The sequence below is a fragment of the Pundamilia nyererei genome, unplaced genomic scaffold (genome assembly GCF_000239375.1).
Source record: "Pundamilia nyererei isolate P.nyererei 1_Seehausen unplaced genomic scaffold, PunNye1.0 scaffold00064, whole genome shotgun sequence".
NCBI lineage: Eukaryota > Metazoa > Chordata > Actinopteri > Cichliformes > Cichlidae > Pundamilia > Pundamilia nyererei.
In genome coordinates, this window is record NW_005187465.1 from 2,221,924 (window position 1) to 2,245,444 (window position 23,521).

A 23,521-nucleotide genomic window follows, 5' to 3' on the forward strand; every position below is an offset into this window, starting at 1 on the left:
CAAAGAGGATAAAGAGCCAGACGTTTGACCTCTGAGATAAAACCACAGTTTCCAAGAGAAAAAAAAAGTTATCCAGCTTTTGTAGTATTTGTTGTAATGGCAAAGAGGTTACTATAATTATGGGATGTTTCTGGAGAACTATACAGTTTGAACATAACTGAATTCAGTTGTGTGCAAAGTACTTAACTGACATCTACTTCTCATGCTCTGCTAAAAGCTCTGAAACAAATTTCACATTTTTTATTTCATAGCTGAGCTACAACAGTGTCTTCGTAGGAGAGGGCATTATCTGCGGGTGTACTGGAGGGTTGCCCAAAACATGTGACGTACTAATCCTGCTTGTAGCCTCCCACACATCTGGAATTCTGATTACAAGAAAGCACAGAAAATCTCCCCAAGTATGAAAAAACAGACTACAATCATATCTGGTTTTCATCCCAGGGTGTTCTCGCTTAAGAGTAGCCCATTTTTGGTGGGGGAGAAAATCAGATAGAAAACAGTCCTAAATGAGGAGGTGCTGAGACTTCCGAGTAGTAGTTTTTATTATTGCTCTTTGTTGAGTCTTTGTAGCAATTTATTTTGGTATTAAAAGTAGGAAGCCTCCCGCTGGTGGAAATTTGATAACTAAATCAACAAAATGTGAGTTTAACAGATCAGTGAAACAGATAAAGGCTGTAGATTTTATATAAATGATCACAAATTTGTAGAGGTTTTATGCCCAGGTGTAATTAGTTAGGCCTTTTGTTTTCCCTACAGCGGATACTTTGAGCGACCCCACCACTGAACCATCATCATTATGACACCGCCATTAAGAAACCTGCGATTTTCACAGGGGATGAATGTTCGATAAAGACGTTCAGTTTTGGCTCAAAACTACTCTACCAGCTCCCTATTTTTAATAAAATGAAGCCACCAATGCAAATACGCTTCAATTTTTTTTTTTTCATGTAGGACGTCTTTCCTCTCAAAAAAAGAAGACCAAAAAAACCCAAAAAACAGGAAGGATGTGCACTAAAACGTGATGAACAGAAAGTCTTTAATCACAGTTGGTTAGTTTTCTCGGTGACAACATGTGTACTGGAAAATGCTCGCGTATCATTGCCTATACTCTGTACCCGATGGTGCTTCTGTCCATCATCTGCAACATCGTGCTGTTCTTCCCCGACCTCAGCACAGAGTATGTGAAAAAACAGCACATCACTGGAGAGGTCATGTACATGGGGGGACTCATTGGAGGAGGTTTATTGGTGAGTTTTCACTTCTCTTATGTGCTGGATTGTAAGGGTGGGAGCCAAGTCTTTATTTTTATTATTATTATTTTTTTATTATTATTATTATTATTATTATTATTATTATTATTATTATTATTACATCTAATAGATGGTGTAAACTATAAAATATATTGTAAAACCTCAATTTGAACAGACTATAAATAGTTTTACAGACTAGTTTACTCCAAGTACAGATTTTGTGCGTTGGTTAAAAGAAAAAAAACAAAACAAAAACAAACAACAACCTGGAATTTGTTTAATCTAGAAGCTCTTCAAATCTTACTGAAAATTTGGTGCTATTTAAAGGCTTAGAGTGGCTGAACTTAACTTAAGTGCTGTTGAACTGGTTTCTTGTTGATGATGCATGCAGAGTAGTTTAACTCTGTGTGTGTACCACCACAGGTTTTCATGTCAGCACTTTCCATTCACTTGACTGGAGAGCACGGGTGCTGCGCAAATCGCTTAGGGGTGAGTAACTTTGAACACATTTCTGGTGACAGGTACGTCTCAGTAACTGGTAAAGGAATTGTAGTTAAATGACTACTTGCAAGATCAGGAAGAGCTGCCAAAGTCTCTATATAAAGGATAAAAAGTGTCCTGTATTCACAAAACCTTAAAGGCCTTTAAGCAAAAACTGCAACAAACAAAACAACAACAGGGGACAGTTTGCAAGTACACATGGGGGCGCTATCAACATCATCGCGTTCGAAGAAAAATGATTGTACTACTTGGATTGTAACACTTGGATACTTGGAATTCAAAATTATCTGGAGGTGATAGCATCATGTGGTGCGACTGCTTTGCTATAAGATATACTGGTAGGATGGCAGTATGAGCAAGGACATTAAAGCAGATATATTCAGTTCACACGTAAGTGTTTACGGGTGTGCGACCAAGCGGAGAGACACTTCCTAAAAGAAGAAATATGTTTGGTGTTGTATCATTATTACGCAATATTTAAGTCCATGTGAGATAAGACAGCAAATTACCACAAATACTAACTCAATTCATTTCTTCTTCTTTGTTGCCAAACAATTTGCCAAATTAAACAATAAGCTTAACGAAAGATTTGCATCGAGAATAGAACAATGCAATGACAGTTAAGCAAAACAAAACACCATTATGACATGCACATGCATGCACAACTGTGAATCTTGACTAGAAACTAGTATCTTGTTTTAATAATAGAGGTATATTGGGACGTCAGTCTGTAGTTCGTGATAGGATAGGAGCTAGAAAGGACATTGGACAGTTATTTGGCTTTTCTTTCTTAAACTTATAAATAATAGTTTCACACAAATCTTAGAAGAACAGAGGTGAAATATTAAAAGCTGCTCAGAATCCACTGTTAATACCAAATATCTAAATCTGCAATAGAAATGTTTTTATGACCTGTCATTGTCATTTAACTCTGGCAGATGTTCCTATCTATTCTGTTTGCTGCACTGGGTGCGGCGGGTGCCGTTTACAGCTTCATTGCAGCATTTCTTGGCTTAACAAATGGCCCCCTCTGCAAATCTGAAACCGGTGATTGGCAGAGACCTTTCCAAAGCAGGTGACAAGCAGAAGCAGTTTTCCAAAGACACTTGTTAAAATCCTCAATAAGTTCTGGTTGCTCATAAACCTCTTTTCTTCACGCAGCAATATGACCTACCTGACTGACTATAAGTCGTGGGCGAAGTGCAGTGAGCCAAAGAATGTGGTGCTGTTCAATACTGCGCTGTTTATGACTCTGCTCATAGCCAGCTGCCTGCAGGGGTTGCTCTGTGCCATGCAGATAATCAATGGCCTTGCCGGCACTCTGTTTGGAACCTGTGACAAAAAAGAGGTGAGGTAAAAAGACCACACATTGATGTTTCACATAAGTTACACTCACCAGCGGCTCCCTCGTTTTATTGATGTTTGTTCTTTCAAATTACAGCATGCATAGGTTTCTGATCAGGAGGCTTTTGACTGTTTGCATTTACGCCACATCTGAAGAGGAGTCTAAAAGAAGTGTTCCTGCCTTCAGTACATCTGTAGTGTATGCTTGCTCTAAAAGTATTGTTGGGGTATTTTAATATGCTTGAGGCTGCTGTTACATACACACATTAGCGTCCGCTGTGAAACGAGTACAGTATTGCAAATAATTCACGCTAATCATAGAGTCAGATATTAATAAACTGCTTGAAAATAAATGCTTCTGGTCCACAGCTACACATTTGTCTTGTGTTTTGTCATTACAGTCACTAAAAAATATACTAATACAACTGCAGTGATATTTGAGAGTGCACCTCTTTGTTTCACTCCACACAAACTTTATTCTGTCTATCTATCCTGTATAAATGCGATTTCATAGTCCAGATGCATTAACAAACTTCACGGTTTTTCTAAAAAGAATAATCAATCAAAATACAATCCACAGGAAGGTGAGGAAGGGAACTTCAGATCTCATGATAACCTTTATGGCAGCTGAGTAATCTTGCCTCACCCTAAGTGTTGCCCAGACACCAAACATGTTTTGTTCAGCATGAGTTTCTCTCTCTCTCGTTGTCAGTACAGTGCCTAGATAATATACTAATGTACTGATATATACTAATACATATGCCTTCGATTTGCTTGATGCCCAATATAACTGCAGAGACATTTAAGCCTAGAAATTACAAAAGTATACACACACACACACACACACACACACACACACACACACACACACACACATATATATATATATATAAAATCACTGTTTTCCTGTGGTTATCATATTGATCTCTCTTTCTCTTGGTGTGTTGCTATAGCAGCGGCAAAACAAAGCTGTGTGTTGAGCATGCAATAACAATGTCGATGTAAGACATTGTTATCTTACACTGCTTTTTGAACATGTCTCTCACACTAAGAAGTGGTGGCTGTTGTACATTCCAACAACAAAAGAAACTCACTCGTTTTGAATATGTGTATGTGACGAGAAAAGATAGATCACACATAGACTTTGGGGGCTCTTATATAAATAAAAAAGTACAATAAAGAAAATAAAAAGACCTGTCTGAATGCACCGTCACACTGTTAGCAATCAAAGCTGAATCCATTGCTGAGGAAGGAGAATCTACAGAGCTTGACATACACAGAGATAAAGCGAAGACATTATATGGTTTCGACACGTTTAACAATTCGTAAAGTTGGTCTTGAGTAGCAATCAGACAATTCTATTCTGACGCTTGCCGCACTTTAGCATATGATCCACCAAATTTAGTTTAAAATGACGACCCTGCAAATTTCATCAGATCCAGGGGTTGGTGTCCTGGTCACCCTTTTACCCACTTGAGACTTCTCAGAGTTCTGGTCACACAAATGTTTCATCTTGACCTGCGGCTTTTTTTAGGTTCTGTTTTGTCAACTGACCTGCCCTATAGTCTGCCGCAAACCATTAACACGGTCTATCAATTTCACAGGTGAGTCATCTGATAACCACTTATCCCACTGCTAAAGGTCCTCATACCTTTTGTCTGAAGATCATAAAAGTCATTAGGGCTTAACCCTGTATTCTCTAACAGACTTCTACACCCATCTGTCATTCAGAATAGCAGACTTAATGGGTAACCAATTTTCAGCCAAGACCCGATTTCCAGCCAAATCATTTCCCCAAATCACCTCTATGCCATGGATAGGTAAAGCAGACTGAACCCCAGTGAACCCCAACGTGGATATCATCCACAAGGCCACACAACAGCCTGGCTTTATTCAGTGGTGGGTTTTTTCTGTTAATAATAAAGACAATAAAAACAACTTACAATGGACAGAAGAATAAAAGAAAAAAACACCACTCATAGCAGAGAAACACAGACAAGTGGTCTAGTCATATTCAACACTCTGAGAATATTAAGCCATCTCTAAAAAACATTACTAAGCAAATATAGTTCAAAGAATAGGATCTCATCACAAATGACCAAACCTGAGACTAATGAAATCACAGACTTCCTCCAAAGGCAAGTCCAAAGAGACAACTAGCCAAATTTTTCTATGCAAGTGGAAGATGCAGAGCACTAAGTGAAACCTTACGAAGTGATACAAACAAGCGTTTACGTAACTTACTTCAAAATCTTACAAGGTCAAGATTACTCTGCAGACGAGCCCCATTTGCCCTGCGTCTATCTTTTTCATGTAACTGGTGGTTATAGCTGTCCCAAACTTAGAAGCAGAACACCTGAGCAGTTCAGACTCAGGTACACTGTAAAAAGCCCTGCCAGAATATCTCTTTTTCTGCTCCTCTCTTCTTCGTGGATGCTCATTGACTGACATTTATTTATTTATTTATTTTGGCACATTCTCACTCTTTTTTTTTTTACCTGATTTTTGTTTCTAAGAAAAATGAGAGCCACATATGAGGATATTCATTTAAAATTTCAATAGAATAGTAGCAGTATAATGTCCTCGTAAGTGGATCTCAGGCCTTGTAGAGCAAAATTGAGTATTTTGGTCTAAATAACCCAAAATGTGATGTCCACATATGTGTATACACCAGGTCCTGGGAGGATAAGCCATTTTTGATATCGTTAGCCTAAGTGGGCTCCATATTTCTTGTCACATACTCTGAGCTGGGTTCTGAGATATAAACGTGTCTCACACTAATCTAGTTGTGCATTCACGCAATGTACAAGAAACTTGCTTGTATTTAATCCCAATAAGCATTTTGGAACTCTGATCATGCAGCTTATTTCTCAGCAGTGACATGCTCGGCACCAACATGTGTCAATAAGGGGACCAGTGTGTAGTTATAAAGTTGACCAAACAACGTCGTTATCTAATCATGCCAGTGAGTGAACAACACAAGGCTTGTGTCTCTATAATTCCACAGGGTGAGTCACACATCCTTCCTATCCCATATCTTTTTTGTCACTGGTTTTCACTACACCTCCCACATCCTAACCTCCCTCCCACTGGCTACTTTTTCTTCCCCAGTCACATTTAAGTGGAGCCTCTTACGACAAGCAAGAATCATCTGAGCTCAAACTTTGCTACCAAGTTAGTAACTTTCTCCATCTGCAGACATGTGCACTGGAAAATGTTCCCGTTTTGTTGCTGTTGCTCTGTACCCACTAGCAGTCATATCTATCATCTGTAACATCGTGCTGTTCTTCCCTGATGGGGACGTCACTTATGCCAAAGACGGACATATTACCGAGGAGGTGAAATACATGGGGGGACTCATTGGAGGGGGTGTAATGGTGAGTGGTCTTTTTTTTATTTTTCAGTCTGTTGCAGAAATTAAACATTTTTATTCTGTATATTTGCAAGGTTGAAAAGTCAGAATGCACTTGGTGCGCACTGCTTCTCAAAACACGAATGAAGGCTCATGTTTGCATGTTTACAGAGTCTTTTAAATATTCCACTAATATCCGACTGAATATTATGTCCTATCACCTCCTTTGTCCTTCTACAGGTGTTGCTACCAGCATTGTACATTCATTTAACTGGTAAACAGGGTTGCTGTGGAAATCGCTGTGGGGTGAGTCAGACATGAGTACAGTAAGATGTTGCAAGTGGTCGATTAGGGAGGCTTGATTAAGTTTAATGATTAATGCATCATATGCAATCTTCACTGAAAGGAGATTTGAACTCTGCAAATTGTCAGTAAATAGTTAAAAATAACATCAGTAAGATCAGTGGAAATACAAATAGCTATTGACCTGAAATGTTAAAGTATATGCCACAAGGTCACTCCAATGTGTGTCATACAAACTGGCCCAAAGTGATGATTATTTTATAAAAATTCCTTGTATAGTTCAATCTTTATTTTCTCCACTTTTGTACTGAGGCTAAATTCAAGTGAAGCCAAAAAAAAAAGAAGCCAAATTCGCTGCAATTTGCAAGCCACAACAGCATGTCTTTTTAGGTTCCTAATTTACTTAGATGTCATCCTAATTTAATTAGACATCATGTTGTTTGCAGAGTCTCCTTTCTTGATCTCGAGAGAATGTTTAAAGGTCGAAGACACAGGAAAAGGCTCACTGAAATGTTTTTGGACTTAGTGGTACAGAAATGCATTTTTAATAAAAAACAAAACTTCAAACGTACAGCAATCCAGCGAAGGCCTTTTTGTTGATAGAGTTAAGCTATGATTACATTGTAAAAATTAAGCCTGCAACAGAAATAGAAAAAGTGACTTAACACAGTACCAGCAAACCTGTTTTTGTTATGTTTGGTTTAGCCTGTACTTAATTTTAAGGTGATCTGTAGTCTATGGGAAAACTAAACAGAGTGCTTGTCCCTCCCTAAATGTTTCATTTATCAACAGGGGGGGGGGGAGTAGTGTCTTTATTAAACTGTATCATGATTGCATTTGACCTTTATCATTTACTCTCTCTGCAGATGTTCTTATCAATTGCATTTGCTGCAGTGGGTGTTGCTGGAGGCCTGTACAGTTTAATTGTTGCAGCACTTGGTTTGCAGAATGGGCCTCTCTGCAAAACTGTACTGATCTGGACAACGCCTTTTAAAGAACTCACAGGGTAAAAAAAAAGCACAGGAGTGACTTCCTCAGGACATGTTTGATATGTTTCTTAATTCTTAGTCATTTATAAATCTCCTGTCTTGCACAGTGACAACAACTACCTGAAGAACGATAAATTGTGGAGCTTATGCACAGAGCCCAAGAACATTGTGCAGTTTAACCTTGGACTGTTCGGCACTCTGCTGGCCACAAGCTGCCTGCAGGTGATCCTCTGTGCCATACAGATGATCAACGGGCTCTTCGGCTGTCTGTGTGGAACCTGCAACAAAGAAGTGCTTTGAAACCGAGTTCGCCTTAAAAGAATAATAGGTAAAAATAATTACATCTCAAATGATTTGCTTCTCAGATTTATATAGAGAGACTTAACTTCTCTTATCTGTATACTTATTATTTATTCATTCCTTAATCTACAGACACTGAGAGTTCCTGACAATTGATGGGCGCCCCCTGCTGGATGAATGAGGATAAACCTCTTGTCTACATCTGCATAAAACATTCTCTTTGATTTTTTACTATTTAAAAAAAAAAGAACTTTTATTTTGTATTTCATGCTTCACATATTGCAGAAAATTTTAATTTACTGTTGTGCAATCTTTTTTTAGTAATAATAAATCCACGACATTAGAAATGAGTTATGCTAATTAGATGGCCAGTTTTATATAATCTGGCTTGAAACGTTGCAGCTAAAGTTTTACTATGTTTTTTTTTTTAAAAAATCTAAAAAGTATATCTTTTGAATAATTGTGTTTTACACCATTGATAGGTTTTAGTGGCTATTACTAATATTACATTAGTAGTGTACTATATTACTAATATCTTACTATAATTAATGTAATAACCTTCAGAGCAAAATAAAATACATGACAAATGCCTTTTTACTATTATAATAAATACCAGCCTTGATATACAAATATTTCAGTGTTATCTCAAATTGTTAGCCAGTCCTAGATAAAATGACACATAATCAGGCAGTTTTGGTTTCACTGACGTACATGAATAAATAAATAAAAAGGTTACACAAGAATTGAAAAAGATTAATGTTGGGGACTGGAGAATCACAGCAGAGAGTGGACACATAGCTGCCAATGATTCCATAATGAAAATATTATTTTAGTTGCTACACCAGGTTTTATGTAAGTTAAAATTAAATAGCATATGCCACTTTACTATTTTTACATAGTCTTTAACCTCCTAAGACCCGAACTCTTCCACGGCATGCATTTTTAATTTCTCTTTGATATTTGGACTGATTGGTATGGAAGCCCGTTTCCGCCACTAAATAAAAACAAAAAAGCTAGTATCCATAACTCGAAATTTCGAGTTATTTTCTCGAAATGTCGAGAAATATAACTCGAAATTTCGAGTTACTTTTCTCAAAATTTCGAGTTAGCTCTGCCTATCAAAAATATACGTGAATGAGGTCGCTTTCTTGTTACCCGGAAGCATATGGCGCAGAGGACCGCCACTAAAAAACGGATCCCAACAAATTGGCGCTTTCGCGAGTATGTTTGCTGATAGTAACACCATGTGACTCAGCTAATAACACAGGGATTTCATCATTTGTGAAGCCAGGCTGAAAACACTCAGCAATCTGTGCATTCACGACTGGATGTAATACCGGTAGCTTAGCTGTAGCATTTGTAGCTGAGGGCTTCAGCTTCCGGGTAACAAGGAAATGACGTCATTCACGTAGATTACTGATTGGCAGCGCTAACTCGAAATTTCGAGTTACTTTTCTCAAAATTTTGAGTTAATAAATCGAAATTTCGAGAAAATAACTCAGAATTTTGAGTTATGGACCTTTTTTTTAGTGCGGAAACGGGCTTCCATAGATTGGGACCTGATGAATGTAAAAACAAAGAATTACCAGATTTTTATTTATTTATTACCTATTTTTTGTTCCTAAGGAAAATGAGGATATTCGTTTAACATTTCGATAGAACAGTAGCAGCATAATGTCCTCGTAAGTGGATATCAGGTCCTTGTAGAGCAAAATCGAGTATTTTGATCTAAATAACCCAAAATATGATGTCCACATATGTGGACGCCAGGTCCTAGGAGGTTAAGCAATGACCTACAAGTGGCGCATGTGAAGTGGATTGTTATGATTTTCAAACACCACCAGAGGGCGCTTTCATAAGAATTCTCCTCTCGAGGAGGGTAAGTAGACTAACATTTGAATTGCATTCATTTCAATTCAATTTTATTTATATAGCCCCAAATCATAACAACAGTCCCCTAATGGTTGTCATGACCACTAATCAACAACCATGACAAACTACACATTAATGATCAAGGAACTGATCTCACAGGCCATTGTTCTTTTAGTTAGCTAGTTTCAGTCATTGTACAAATGTACTGTTTATAAGATTGGGGAAACCTGCAGTCAGCTGAGACTGAAGAAGTCACTTGGATGAGTGACGAAACGTTTCTCCCACTGAACACGCTACATCCAGATGAACAGATTCAAATTTTGGAAGAAACTCCCACCAAAACCAGGTTCAGGGAAGGGCGGCCATCTGCTGTGACTGTCTGGGGTTGAGAGGAGGGAGAAAGGACAAAAGAAAGAGAAAGTCTATTTTCTCTATAAAGAATGTTACAGTGTGGTTTATAATTGTAATGTGGACATGTTTAACCATAATGCACAGCCCCACATTGGATGAAAATCAAACACAACTCCCCTCCATGAATCGCCACCTTATCAAGGAGAGGTTTGTGTCCCCCAGTGATCCCAGGAGCGATGTTGTTCAGGGCAGTTTCCCCCTATTACGGTTTCCCATGGGAGATTACCTGGCCCCTCACCTATGATCAAAGAGAAAATCGAATTAGAGAAAAATTAGAACCTCCAAGTCCGAGACCGTGGTTCTCAGCCAGAAGAGAGTGGAGTGCCCACTCTGGGTCAGGGACCAGCTACTGGCCCAAGTGGAGGAGTTAGGAATCCCAGGGTGTTGTTCACAAGTGAACACAAGAATGACAGATGGATCGGGGCGGCGTTTACAGTGAGGAGAATGCTGTACTGATCTGTGTCCCCCTGGTTGAGAGGAGGTGGCTGTGGTGAGGGACGCCTGGACTTCTCTGCTGAAACTGCTGCCCCAGAGACCAAAACCCATATAAGTGACAGAAAATGGATGGATGACAAACACAACGTATCCACACAAATACCTCTGCCAACTGTCACTAACAGTGGAGGAGGGGTGATGATTTTTCTTTGCTGCCACATGGACTTTGGCACCTTGCAATCATCAAGTCGGCCATTAACTAATAATGGATTGGATTTATATAGCACTTTTCAAGGCACCCAAAGCGCTTTACAATGCCACTATTCATTCACTCACTGGTGGAGGCAAGCTACGGTTGCGAGGTTCATGGAACGCCATCGGCCCCTACCAGTAGGCGGTAGGATAAAGTGTCTTGCCCAAGGACACAACGACCAGGACAGAGAGCCCAGGGATCGAACCGGCGACCTTCCGGTTACAGATGCGCTTCCCAACCCCCTGAGCCACGGTCATCCTCTGTATACCAAAGTATTCTAGAGTCAAACGTGAGGCCATCTGTCTGCCGGCTGAAACAGAGTCATGCAACAGGGCCAGCAAAAGAGAAAAAGAATTGAGGTGTTGGAAAAGTTATTAGCCTTAAAAAAGAGTTGTGCATAAATAAATGCCTGTACACATCAATAAGCTAAAGAAGAGTGGCTCCTCTTTACAATAATATTGTGAGAGACTGATAAAGTCATTTGGAAAATAACAGTTTTTCAGATTCCTGTAAAAAACTAGGGAATGCTTAGTTTTCTTAGCAGGTATGCAGTGTACCTGGTGTACTAATTGAAATTTACTGACAGAAACATCCAAACCGAGACACATCTATAGTTTGATGACATTGTAAAGCAGTGTAGTCGTTGTCTTCATTAGTTTTTTTATGATAAGTCATCAAAAGTAACACAGGGAGAAATCCTGTTTGCAGATGGGGACTTCATCACTTCACATACCAATATATTGTGCATTAATATGATTTTATGTATTTCTGATGCTTCTCTTCTGCTTTTAAAAAGAATAATCAGTCAAAATACAATCTAGGACACACAAACATTACTGTTCTTCAGGTGAGGGAGGTAACTCCTGGGCTTATAATTACAACTTTTACAAGGGTTAAGTAGCCTGATTCACTCTATGTGTTGTTTGGAGGATTCTTTTTGGGCAGGAGGCGCTCTGCTTATTCTCTTTCATTTTAAATTTCAGCTCGCCAGAATGTTTGATGAGTGTTTAACCAAGCACAAAGTGACCGTGCCAGTGACATATTGATCTTTCTTCCACTTTGTGTGTTGCTATAGCAGCAGCAAAGCAAAGTCCAGCTGTGCTTTGATCATACAATACAGCATATCCCCAGGATGTCTTACACTGGTTTTAAATTTCTCTCTGACACTAATAATCTTGGCTGTTTTACATTCCAACAACATACAACAAACACAGTTGTATTTAATCCTAAAACAGTCTTGGAGTCTCGTTAGTTGTGGCATCATTAGTACCACCATGTGTCACTAAGGTGACCAACAGAAATTAACAGAAATTTGGGGTTATCTTGTCATGCCGACTCCAACTGTCGAACAGAGCAAGCATGAGTCAGACACACTTCCGCAGCCTGTCCCAGAACCTTTTTTCCTTTGCTATTGCCCTGTCACCACACCCCCCACACCCTAACCTCCCTCCCACTTATGAATTTATCTTCCCAGTATGAATCCCCAGTCACATTGGAGTGGAGCCTCTTTCTATAAAGGGCGATTAGCATCCGAGCTCAAACTTAAACCAAAAAATAAACCAAGTTAGTAACTTTCTCCATCTGCAGACATGTGCACTGGAAAATGTTCGCGCTGCATTGCTTATTACTCTGTACCCACTAGCAGTCATATCTATCATCTGTAACATCGGGCTGTTCTTCCCTGATGGGGACGTCACCTATGACAAAGACGGACATATTACCGAGGAGGTGAAATACATGGGGGGACTCATTGGAGGGGGCGTACTGGTGAGTGGTCCTCTGTTTTTCAGTGTTTTACTAAAGGATAGAGCTGATTTCTTTTATGAAAATTTGGAGTCTCAGAAAAAAATACACACTTACATATACAGTCTAAAACTGTGTGCATATCTAAATTGAATCCATGTGTTTTCTGAGAATTAGTTTAGTGTTTAAAGATTTGTTTCAGTGTGTTTGACACTCGCATGAGAATCATCTAAACTGGGCGTGAGCAGGGTGCAAAAGTCAGAATTCACTGGTGCAAACTGTTTCTTAAAATATGAATGAAGGCTCATGTTTACATGTTTACATGTTTACAGAGTCTTTTATTCCACTAACGACAGACTGAATATTATGTCCTATCACCTCCTTTGTCCTTCTACAGGTGTTGCTACCAGCACTGTACATTCATTTAACTGGTAAAGAGGGTTGCTATGGAAATCGCTGTGGGGTGAGTCAGACATGAGCACAGTAAGATGCTTCAGGTTAGACAGGCTTGATTAAGTTTAATGATTAACACATTAAATGTAAAGCATCAATATGCATATACACACACATCTCGACTGAAAGGAGATTTGAATCCTGTAAATGTCAGGAAAAGTGTTTGGACTCCCACTCTTACTGCAACTTATGAGGATCATTCCTGGGATTTGGTACTGTTTGAGTCATTGTGACTAAAATAATGTATTTTGAATAAAAATGGGTCAATGCTACGGCTGCAGCAATGAGTAATTTGAATAACTCGATCATAAAAACATGTTTCTAGCATCCAAAACAGGAGCGCTTTTTTTTGTAATCGCCATAAAACCTCTACTGGGTCAATACAACTTTGTAGCACTGATGTAGGGCTGTTAGGTTGGATATTTAATTATTATTAACATCAATTATTAACATCTACACCATCATAACATCTTGTTTTAAGCAGCACAAAATTTCGCATCAAACCACAGGGCAAACTTCACAATGCTGACATGCTCACTTTTGTTCAGAACAACCACCACATGCTCCTTTAAAGGCGTACAGACACAAACTCACTCATTCACTTAAACACTCAGATTAAATAAAAGGAAAGGCACAAAAATAAATACACATGAACATACACACACAAAATCTACTTCATCAGGCGATACAACACTGTCAGACCTTTTTTTGCCTTTGAAAGCCTTTCAAGAAGACACATTATAGGTATACCTTATTTTATTTTACTTTACTATACTTGAGATCATTTAATTATTTTTGCATTAAGAAATGTTTTTCTTTACAAATTTCTTTAAAAAAAAAATTACATGTGAATACTATGGGAGGGTTTAATTTTTTGAAATTTTATTTATTTAAATTATTAAAAATGTTGCAATTTCTAAAATGAGCAGTTCATTTTAAGATGCCTCTGTTTTCTCTTTTGAATATTTATTATTTCTCATTAATAAGACAAAAGTAGTTCTTATCCAATTACACTTAATAATAAATTGATGGAATTATAGATAAAATATTCAATTGCTAAAATAACTGATAGCTGCAGCCCTCCTCAATACATATGTCTTAAAGCTTCTCTTACATTATTCACCGCCTCTACCGCATAATACAATTATATGAATCCAAAATTACCTATTTTTTTTACAATGATCACTGATGATTTTATTACAAGTATCCTAAAAAAGCCATGACCTGAATCATCTCTGTTCAAGTTCCGTTACCCATGAAAGTTAGAAAAGTCTTAAATAAGTTGACATTTTTTCATTTCTGTTGCTTTGCCTTACTTATAATAATCTACACCCAATGTTGTTTTTTTCTTATCATAAATTATATTTTATCATTTTATATTTGTAACGCTGAAAATCTTAACAAGTTGTGTCTCTGAATTCCCTGCAGCCTCCCTTATGCATATGCAGATAATTACTTAACATAATATGTTTATTTCATTTAAAGATTATTATATGTACACTTTTGGTACCAAACCCAGTAGTAATTGTCCATATACAACCTGTTTAAATGGAAAAGATACAATTTCACTTCATGAAAGTAAAAATGTTCTTTATTTTTGTCATTGCTAAGACTGTGCAAACAAATTAAAACTGCAAGTTCTCACTGGTTTGGTACAGGATATGTTACCTGTGTTTTTTTGTTTGTTTTTCAAAATGAACTAAATGAAATAAAACAATATTACAAATATTTCAATGGATTGTTAAATGGAGTAAATAGACAAAAAGGAAAAATCAGAACACTGGACCAAATTAATTTTTATTATAAAAGATATTGATTGAAACTACATCATATTTCAAAATACATAATGCCTTTTCTTTGATAATACTTTGTGTTAATAAACACACTCTTTAAATATATTTTCAGAGTAAAGTCATAGACATTTAAGCTCTCAGAAAATGTAAATATGAAAGTGATTGTACATTTAAAACACTTATAGAGATGTGATATTTGACGCACATCGCGTGTGGAGAATTTAGACAAAATTGTTATATCATAATATCCTGAGGCTGACCAGTTTTCTAATATTTGAACAAGTCCAGTTTCAGCTGAGCTACTTTTTAGATGATCTTACTGTGTTGACACTGAATGGACTGATCCATGTAATTCAATTCAGTTTTATTTATATAGCACCAAATCACAACAACAGTCGCCTCAAGGCGTTTTATATTGTAAGGCAGACCCTACAACAACACACACACACAGAAAAACCCAACAGGGAAAAACTCCCTTTTAACAGGAAGAAACCTCCGGCAGAGCCAGGCTCAGGGAGGAGTGGCCATCTTCTGCGACTAGTTGAGAGATTTTAATATTATAATAAAGTAACAGATTTTATTAATAGATTTGAATAAAATCAAAACTTAAAGTAGTCCTGTTAATGAACCGTTGTTTCTAAAGTTAAGCTACGATTACACTGTGAAATGTGAGCCTGCTACAGAAATTAAAAAGGTGACCTAACACAGCACCAACCAGTAGCACCTGAGTTAGCTTGCTCTCTGGGTAATATTTACATTTAAGGGAAACAGTATTGTATTTTCTATATATTCATTTTGTTTTCTTTGCACATTAAAAACAAGTGAAAAGTGCAAGCATTTGTCATCTGCCTTGTTACAAGCTCTTTTTTTTTTTTAGGTAATTTTGACTATATAGTTTTTAATCTGGATAGATTACAAGTGTAGCATTCATTTCATTAAATTTTTTAGCAATAAATATTAATTGAAAACGTTTTTGATCACTAGTTTTGTTCCGTTCACGAACATGGACATGTATTCAACTTGTTATGCATTTATATGATTACTATCACTGTGACATGTGACCTGAAGGAGAGGTCAGAGGTCAAACATGAAATATTTTAAATCTGTATACTGTATTTTCTATATGCTGACAATACACAGCACAATTGTAAGAATTGTGGTTTCTAAATTATAAAGCTTTCCCCCAATTTTCCGCCAATAAAACATCAAGTCGACCTTGAAGACCTTAAAGCCAAATTTTAATGGATTGCTAACATGACCTGACGCTAGGTTTTATCAGAATTCATTTCGAACCTTTTAAGGTATCATGTTTACATACAGAGTGAAATAAACACTAGCAAAACAAACTCTGTGGAGGGAGTAACAGACCTGTTTTAGTATGTTTAGTTGTCTTATAGTTAATCTTGATGAATCTACAGTTTATGGGAAAAGCAAACACTGAAAGAAAAATGTCACCAGATGCTTAGTGAGCACCTACAACTACCAGTTTTATTTATCAACAGGATGGGAAAAAAAATGTGTCTTTAAACTGTATCATGATTGCATTTGACCTTTATCATTTACTCTCTCTGCAGATGTTCTTATCAATTGCATTTGCTGCAGTGGGTGTTGCTGGAGGCCTGTACAGTTTAATTGTTGCAGCACTTGGTTTGCAGAATGGGCCTCTCTGCAAAACTGTACTGATCTGGACAACGCCTTTTAAAGAACTCACAGGGTAAAAAAAAAGCACAGGAGTGACTTCCTCAGGACATGTTTGATATGTTTCTTAATTCTTAGTCATTTATAAATCTCCTGTCTTGCACAGTGACAACAACTACCTGAAGAACGATAAATTGTGGAGCTTATGCACAGAGCCCAAGAACATTGTGCAGTTTAACCTTGGACTGTTCGGCACTCTGCTGGCCACAAGCTGCCTGCAGGTGATCCTCTGTGCCATACAGATGATCAACGGGCTCTTCGGCTGTCTGTGTGGAACCTGCAATAAGGAAGCTCAGATCGCCTAAAAAATTTATAAATTAAAAAAATAAAAAAAGGTAAAAATGATTTACTTCTCAGATTTATGTAGAGACAATTCAGACTTCACCTCTCCTCTCTGGATTATTATGTGGTTATTTTTTTATGTATTCATTAATTCACATAATCTGAGAGTTTCTGACAGTTGATGGGCGCCCCCTGCTGGATGAATGACGATAAACTTCATGTCTGCATAAAACATTCTCTTTGAAGTTGCACCGTTTAATAAAATAACTTTTTATGTATTTAATGCTTCATATATTAACAGAAAACTTAAATATTAAAATGCACAACAATAATTTTAACAGTAGAAATGATTTACACCAATTAGATGGCCAGTTTTAGATAATCTGGTTTAAAACGCTGCAGCTACAGTTATCATACTGCATTTTGTTGTGACGTTTGAATAATTGTGCTTTACAGTCAAAGTAATACAGTAATTACAGTCAAAGGAAAATAAAACAAATCTTACTTTTAATGTAAGCTGCATTAGTACAATAAATATCAGGTTTGATGTACAAACAGTTCTCCATCTTTTGTTAGCATTTCCAGGATAAAATATCTACACTTCTGAATAAAACTGAAGAGAACAGGATTGAGAATTCTGAACTGCAAACTCAGCATTGAAAGGGGAAAAAACATGGGAAATGGCACATAAGCAGGCAAAGGTTACACAAGGAAAAAAAGATTAATGCTGGTTCTCAACATACTGAAGAATCACAGCACGGAGTGGAGTACGGTATGGCAACCATGACAAAGAAAAATCAGCCTATGATTTAAAACATATCGATGTTCCTTTTGAAAGCAGCAGAATTTATGAGCAGAACTACCCATACAGACAAACCCAGGTGAGATCCCAAATTAAGGTGTCCACATAGCTGCCGATGATTCTATAATGAGTTAATAAAATTTAAAAATAGTTAATAAAATTTAATGAAATGGCATATGCCACTTTACTATCTTTAACATAGTCATATTAAGTTTTGCCCTAAATATAAACTCAAAACCTAAAGGAGCTGTTTATTCATGTCTCTGCACAACTTGAAGAGACAGGAATGTATTTGTGCCTTCAAGTAGTGCATGTGGAGTGGATAAGAGCCCCGAGCGTTGCTTGTATGACCACAGGGGGGCTTTCACAACAACTCTCCTCTTTAGCTGGGTAACCGATCCCATGTGAAAGAATCGTTACATGTGACGATGACCTTGTTGAGGTAGAGGTAAAATAATAAACGGAAGAGAAAACTGGCAGTTCCTTGTAAAGAGGTTGTTTGCTCAATACTGTGCTATACTTAGACATTTTATTAGGTACACCTTGCTAGTTCCTGCTAGTAAAATCCCAGCAGACCAGCAGTTTCTGAAATACTCCAACAACCCCGCCGTGTTCACACTTACCAAAATCATGCGTCTTCTGATGCGCAGTTTGAACAATGAATGTGATTCGCTGGGCACGATCTGATATCGTCGTGTTTGTGTTGTTCCCAGATCATCGTACTAAATGTTGTTCCAGGATCAACATTGCAAGTGACCAATCAGAATGTTGTGACGTCATACTTTTGACACCGAAAAAAAAACCCGCCGTAAAACAAAAAACTACTTAAACTGCGAGAAACCGCCTCTGTCCTCCGATCAACGGACCCTGACCCTTTAATAAACGGTAAGCAGAACTGATAGTCCTTGCAACATTGGAATTTCATGAATGCACGAATGGCTTGGCGCGCAAAACAATAACGTCACAACAATGTGATTGGTCACTTGCAATGTTGAACCTGGAACAACATTTTCATGATGATCTGGGAACAACACCAACACGACGACATCAGATCATCCGATTGGCTGGTTAATGAGCAGCAGAACAGCTGTACCTAACAAAGTGGCCGAAGTATTAAAAAACTAAAACTAGAAATTCTTCTATGTAAGAACCAGAGTAATACTGTGATGCAAACGCTGCGTCAAAAGCGAGTTGCTTCAGTCTCACAGGAGATGGAGTGTGGCAGTTTTCAGAGCCCACGTATAAGGTCATATGGCTATAATATTTCGCCGTTTCTTCATTTGTGTTAAGGATGTGGACCGTTTTAGCTGTCAAACTGCCTCATCATGAGCTTCCGGCTGGCCTCGTAACCCAGAAACAGAGCTCCATTAGCAGGGAAGGTGCGGATCATGGTGGGGGTAAGACCAGAGTAGAGCGCCCTCACACCTAAACACAAGAAACAGCTGAGCTTACAGTGAGAAAACTGAAACTGCTGAAAGCTTTAGTCTTTTACACCAAGACTGCTTTTGGAAAATACTATAAAACCCTTCATGTGCTTACCTTCAGTGCGAGTGATGGTCATGAAGGTCTTGAAAAAGCCCGCCTGTTTTCCCGTCATAGACATGACTTGAATACGAGATTTGACGCAATCCATAGGGTAGACCACCAACCACAGACACGCCCCTCCAAAACCGCCGCTGAACACAATGGGAGCCACACCTCCAAAATACACAGCATGTTAAATATTAAAGTTCCTGACAGTACAATAAAAAAAAAAACCCAGAATGCTTGCTTTGAAGGGCTGCCAGGAGAAAACGTGCTCAATCTAAAAAGATCATAGGTTATCAAAAATGCATCTGAATGAACTACGTCTGGACCAATAACCTGAGGAGACCAAAGTCGACCAACGTCATAACAACTGTCAAGCACGGTGGAGGAGGGGTGATGATTTGGGCTTAATATACCGCCACATGACCTAGGTAGGTTGCAGTCATTAAGTCAACCATTAACTCCTCTGTATATGAAAATATTACAGATTCAAATGTGAAGCAATCGAAACCGAGTCATGTAACAGGACCGTTTTTCCAAGCATGCCAGCAAATGTACAATAGAAAGCTGAAGAAGAAAAGGTTATTCCAGCAGCCACAGTCAAATGTTGTACCTGCTGTAACTGAGCATGCAGCCTACTCTGTTTGACTTGCAACACCTTTAACATGCATGCACCTAGCAGGTATGCAGTTTACATGGTGTACTAATGGAAATGTACTGACAGAAATATCCTAACAGAGACATATTTGTAGTTTGATGACATTGAAAGTAGGGTAGTAATTAGCTTCATCACTTCCGTCAATATATCGAAGGTGACATAGGCAGAAATCCCGTTCACAGATGTGGACTGTATTAAAATTTTCTTCACTTCACAAGTCAAATATAAGCACATTATATTATAAGAAGTAACATTTAATAACATATGTAAGTTAATAAAGTATATCATTTGTGTCTACTCTTTTTTCACTTTATTTAACATCCACATTTGACCAGAACACCTTTTAATAACATAGGGAAACATTTACAGCAGTACCTATGTCATCCTTGCCACATTTCATGTAGTCTGCAAAAGTTGTGCGGCAGAGTTCGTAGGCACCGAAGAAGCAGAAGTAACCGGGGACCTCTCTGGCTATAGTGGTGGTCAGACCCTGGAAGAAGCCCAGTGGTCCCTCATTCCTTATGATGAATCTCACTACCGACCACACAGTGCTTCAGACAGAGCAGAGGGAACGGTTGCTCAGTACACGAGACACTAAAATAGCGTTTTAGTAGATGAATATTTAAACACAACTGCTCATTAACAAACTGCGCTTGAGAAACACCCGCCCTACTGTTAGGCTATTTACTTACTTCTGGCTACTGGCAATCTTGCCTGATGATGCCATTTCATGCATGGCTTGTAGTCGGCACTTGACAAGCTCAGTGGGGCAGAGCACTAGCGATGAGAAGATGGACGCTACTGAGCCAGCACAGGCTTTCTGCACGTCACTAACAAAGACAGAAAGACCAGCAGGCGGTTAGAGATCAGACACACACAAACCCAGGGCTGGCTTTGTGCTAACATAAAGAACAGCTACCTCAGCACAGCCTTGCTGTGAAGGCCGGCTGTGAAGCGGATGACCTGCTGACAGAAGCCGTAACTCATGAAGAGCACGGCGTTCTCAGCGATATTGGCCATCAGCGCCGGACTAGTGCCCTGGTAGAGCCCACGCAGGCCCACTTGTTTGTAGGTAGACATGAAGCAGTGGATGAAACCGCGGTACAGCTTAGGAAAGGTCTGCATTTTGACCTTTACTGTGTCTAGAGGCTGCCCGCTGAAGACGCACGCAGCTCCCCCTGGGGAGGACGAAAGTACAAAAACAGTAAAAAAACAGATGTGAACCGGCACATACAGAGAGTTGCTACAGGAAAGGCAAACTTTTCACAAAAGCCAGCCAATATGTGCCGTGAGAGATTAGTATCATAGCGGGCTCAGGCGAGAAACAGAAACACTGAAACAAATGAGCCAGAAAAACATAGGAGTCATCAAAACATCCTTCAGTCTGTCATAGGTGGTGAGGTTTTGTCAGCACTAAAAAGCAACAGGATTACTTCATAGACATTAAAGAGTGCATGTGCACATGTTTATGTTGGCTACTGTAGAAAGAGTTTTAAGTGACAGGCTACTGCATTTACCTGTGGCTCCTGCAGAGAGATCAATGATGGCCTGGACTACTGGATGTGGAGCCATGGTAGTTCAGAAAAGGTCTCCCCTCCTCTCAGCTACCTGGGAAAAAACAGAAACCTATAAATGGTGTGTTTTAGTAAAAAATATAATCAGTTCATTGTTCAATGTTCCCCTCACACTGTAATTATGTGTGGATTAGATCCCCCAGAGAGAAAGAGCAGCTGGGTTCATTACTACTACACTAAATTAGTTGCAATTTCAACCAGAACTGCTCAAAATGTGAAAATAAATAAAATGTGAAGACGCAGGTAGATCTTCCTATGAGCTTGCATGTTAAAAATAGGGCACACATGATCCGATTTTGCACTTTGGGGTGTAAAATAAAACTTACATCTGAAAGTTTTATCTACACCTGGGACATAAAACAATGCAAAGTGAAAGAAATATTCAGTTTGTCTATAGACTGTTAGACGATATCAAGCAGTAAAATAAAGCCCATAATTGCACAACTGTAAACTTCAGTGCTACATAGGCATTCCTTTTCTAAACTCCAAATGATCTTCTTCTCCAGGCTGTGTGCATGTACTTTATCCCTCCTTCACTACGTCCACGAGTTTCCTCTAAGGTCTTCTTTCCTTCCCGCTTGGTTACTCTATATTCAACATCCTTCAGCTGGCATGTCCTTGGAACACATCCAAATCATTTCAACCTTGTCCTACTAACTTTATTTAATTTCCTTCTATAATTTGATGACTAGAAGTATTATCCACGAAGGAAATGGTTGACCACTAGAATCAATGACCAGAAAAGTCAAGGTTAGATTAGCTTGGTTGGTTTGCCACGGTTCACTGGCACCAAAAGTGTCCTGCTTGGGTTGCAGCTCTCTTACAGCACTGCCATCCCTTGTGCATTTGAGTTGTGTGCTTGTTCAACAAAACCATTACGTTTGAATTAAGAAAAGCGCAAAAAAGTGGATCCTGTGGAGAGGAAAAGCAGACTTTACCTGCGGTTTACCAAAAGCAAGTTCAGTCCTGTCTTTTAAGCCTTGTGTGGTCTCGATGCGTGCCAATCTAAAACCTCAGAGCGCATTTATAACTAAATGAGTGGTTCACAGCTGCCCTCTCTGCTACTAAACTATTCCCACTTGTAAGGACACGGTGGTGACCCTTCCCCAGCTGATGAAACATGGCTCCAACGTTACTGTCATTGGCCTTTCTCAGCTCACACGTCACCAGCAGAGGCTGGTAAATGTTATTTTTGTGGCATAAATTAAACATCTGTTTTCCCCGCTTCTTTAAAACAAAATGACACATGTATGCTGTATGCCACGGGTAGAGCCAAAAGTCCAACAGGTATGAGAGATAACTTAGGTTGTTAACATCAATAAAATCCAACACGCTGAAATTATCAAAAGAAACTTACTGCTTTGATGTTCTTACAGCGTGGGTTCACTCTGAGAGCTGAACAGATAGACGGAATACGGTAATTTCAGAATACAAACACTACTGGAGAGCTTCGAGGTAAACTTTGTAGGAGAGGTTAACTTGGGAGTCTATGTGTCAGACATACGCTAATTCAGGGAGCTGCTAACCAAAGCTAACATCATGCTAATTTACTCCAACAGGCTACCGTTCAACGTTGATCTTATTGCTATCTCATTTGCAGCGCCTGTCCTCACTGTCTGCACTATGATCAATGCATTGCCCATCAACGATCCTGGGAGGTGATGAGGAGAGTACAGAGGTTGCGTCATTGGAGGAGAAAATGAAAAGTTGAGAGCGCCCTCTCTGCTCTAAATTCCAGGGACGAAACTTGCCGTCACCCAACGACTCTGCTCAGAAAATTAGCAGTCTAACTAAGCAGAATTTGCAAATGCTGTAATGTAATTGGACTTTTTTTTAAATTACATTGTAGATTTACATGGTTATTATATAGTCGTAAATGTTAAATAGATGTCAAGATGCAGAAGCCGTCAGCGACACTTAGTGGTCCTCTTAGTTTTCTCGGGATCTTTGACACGGAGCCGCATGGCACAAGAAGAACCGG

General features: G+C 38.7%; 3 protein-coding genes and 1 pseudogene across 3 annotated transcripts; 3 read left to right on the forward strand and 1 right to left on the reverse strand.

Moving 5' to 3' along the window:
- Positions 1–1,059: 1,059 nt before the first annotated feature.
- LOC102198798 (transmembrane 4 L6 family member 1-like) lies at positions 1,060–3,458 on the forward strand. Its single transcript, XM_005735527.1, has 5 exons — positions 1,060–1,247; positions 1,674–1,739; positions 2,690–2,826; positions 2,913–3,099; positions 3,193–3,458. Exons 1-5 carry the CDS (start codon positions 1,071–1,073, stop codon positions 3,199–3,201), a joined length of 576 nt encoding a protein of 191 aa, XP_005735584.1. The 5' UTR covers positions 1,060–1,070; the 3' UTR covers positions 3,202–3,458.
- Positions 3,459–6,184: 2,726 nt separating this feature from the next.
- On the forward strand, positions 6,185–8,629 carry LOC102199087 (transmembrane 4 L6 family member 5-like). Its single transcript, XM_005735528.2, has 5 exons — positions 6,185–6,472; positions 6,688–6,753; positions 7,617–7,756; positions 7,847–8,067; positions 8,172–8,629. The coding sequence occupies exons 1-4, from the start codon at positions 6,296–6,298 to the stop codon at positions 8,037–8,039; spliced, it is 576 nt and encodes a 191-aa protein (XP_005735585.1). The 5' UTR covers positions 6,185–6,295; the 3' UTR covers positions 8,040–8,067; positions 8,172–8,629.
- Positions 8,630–12,599: 3,970 nt separating this feature from the next.
- Positions 12,600–17,017, forward strand: LOC102199380 (transmembrane 4 L6 family member 4-like; annotated as a pseudogene).
- A 1,780-nt stretch (positions 17,018–18,797) lies between these two features.
- slc25a15b (solute carrier family 25 member 15b) lies at positions 18,798–22,959 on the reverse strand. Its single transcript, XM_005735529.1, has 7 exons — positions 22,898–22,959; positions 21,484–21,574; positions 20,886–21,144; positions 20,659–20,796; positions 20,342–20,517; positions 19,321–19,479; positions 18,798–19,206 (listed from the first exon to the last, which is right to left on the reverse strand). Exons 2-7 carry the CDS (start codon positions 21,536–21,538, stop codon positions 19,085–19,087), a joined length of 909 nt encoding a protein of 302 aa, XP_005735586.1. The 5' UTR covers positions 21,539–21,574; positions 22,898–22,959; the 3' UTR covers positions 18,798–19,084.
- Between the last annotated feature and the right edge of the window lie 562 nt (positions 22,960–23,521).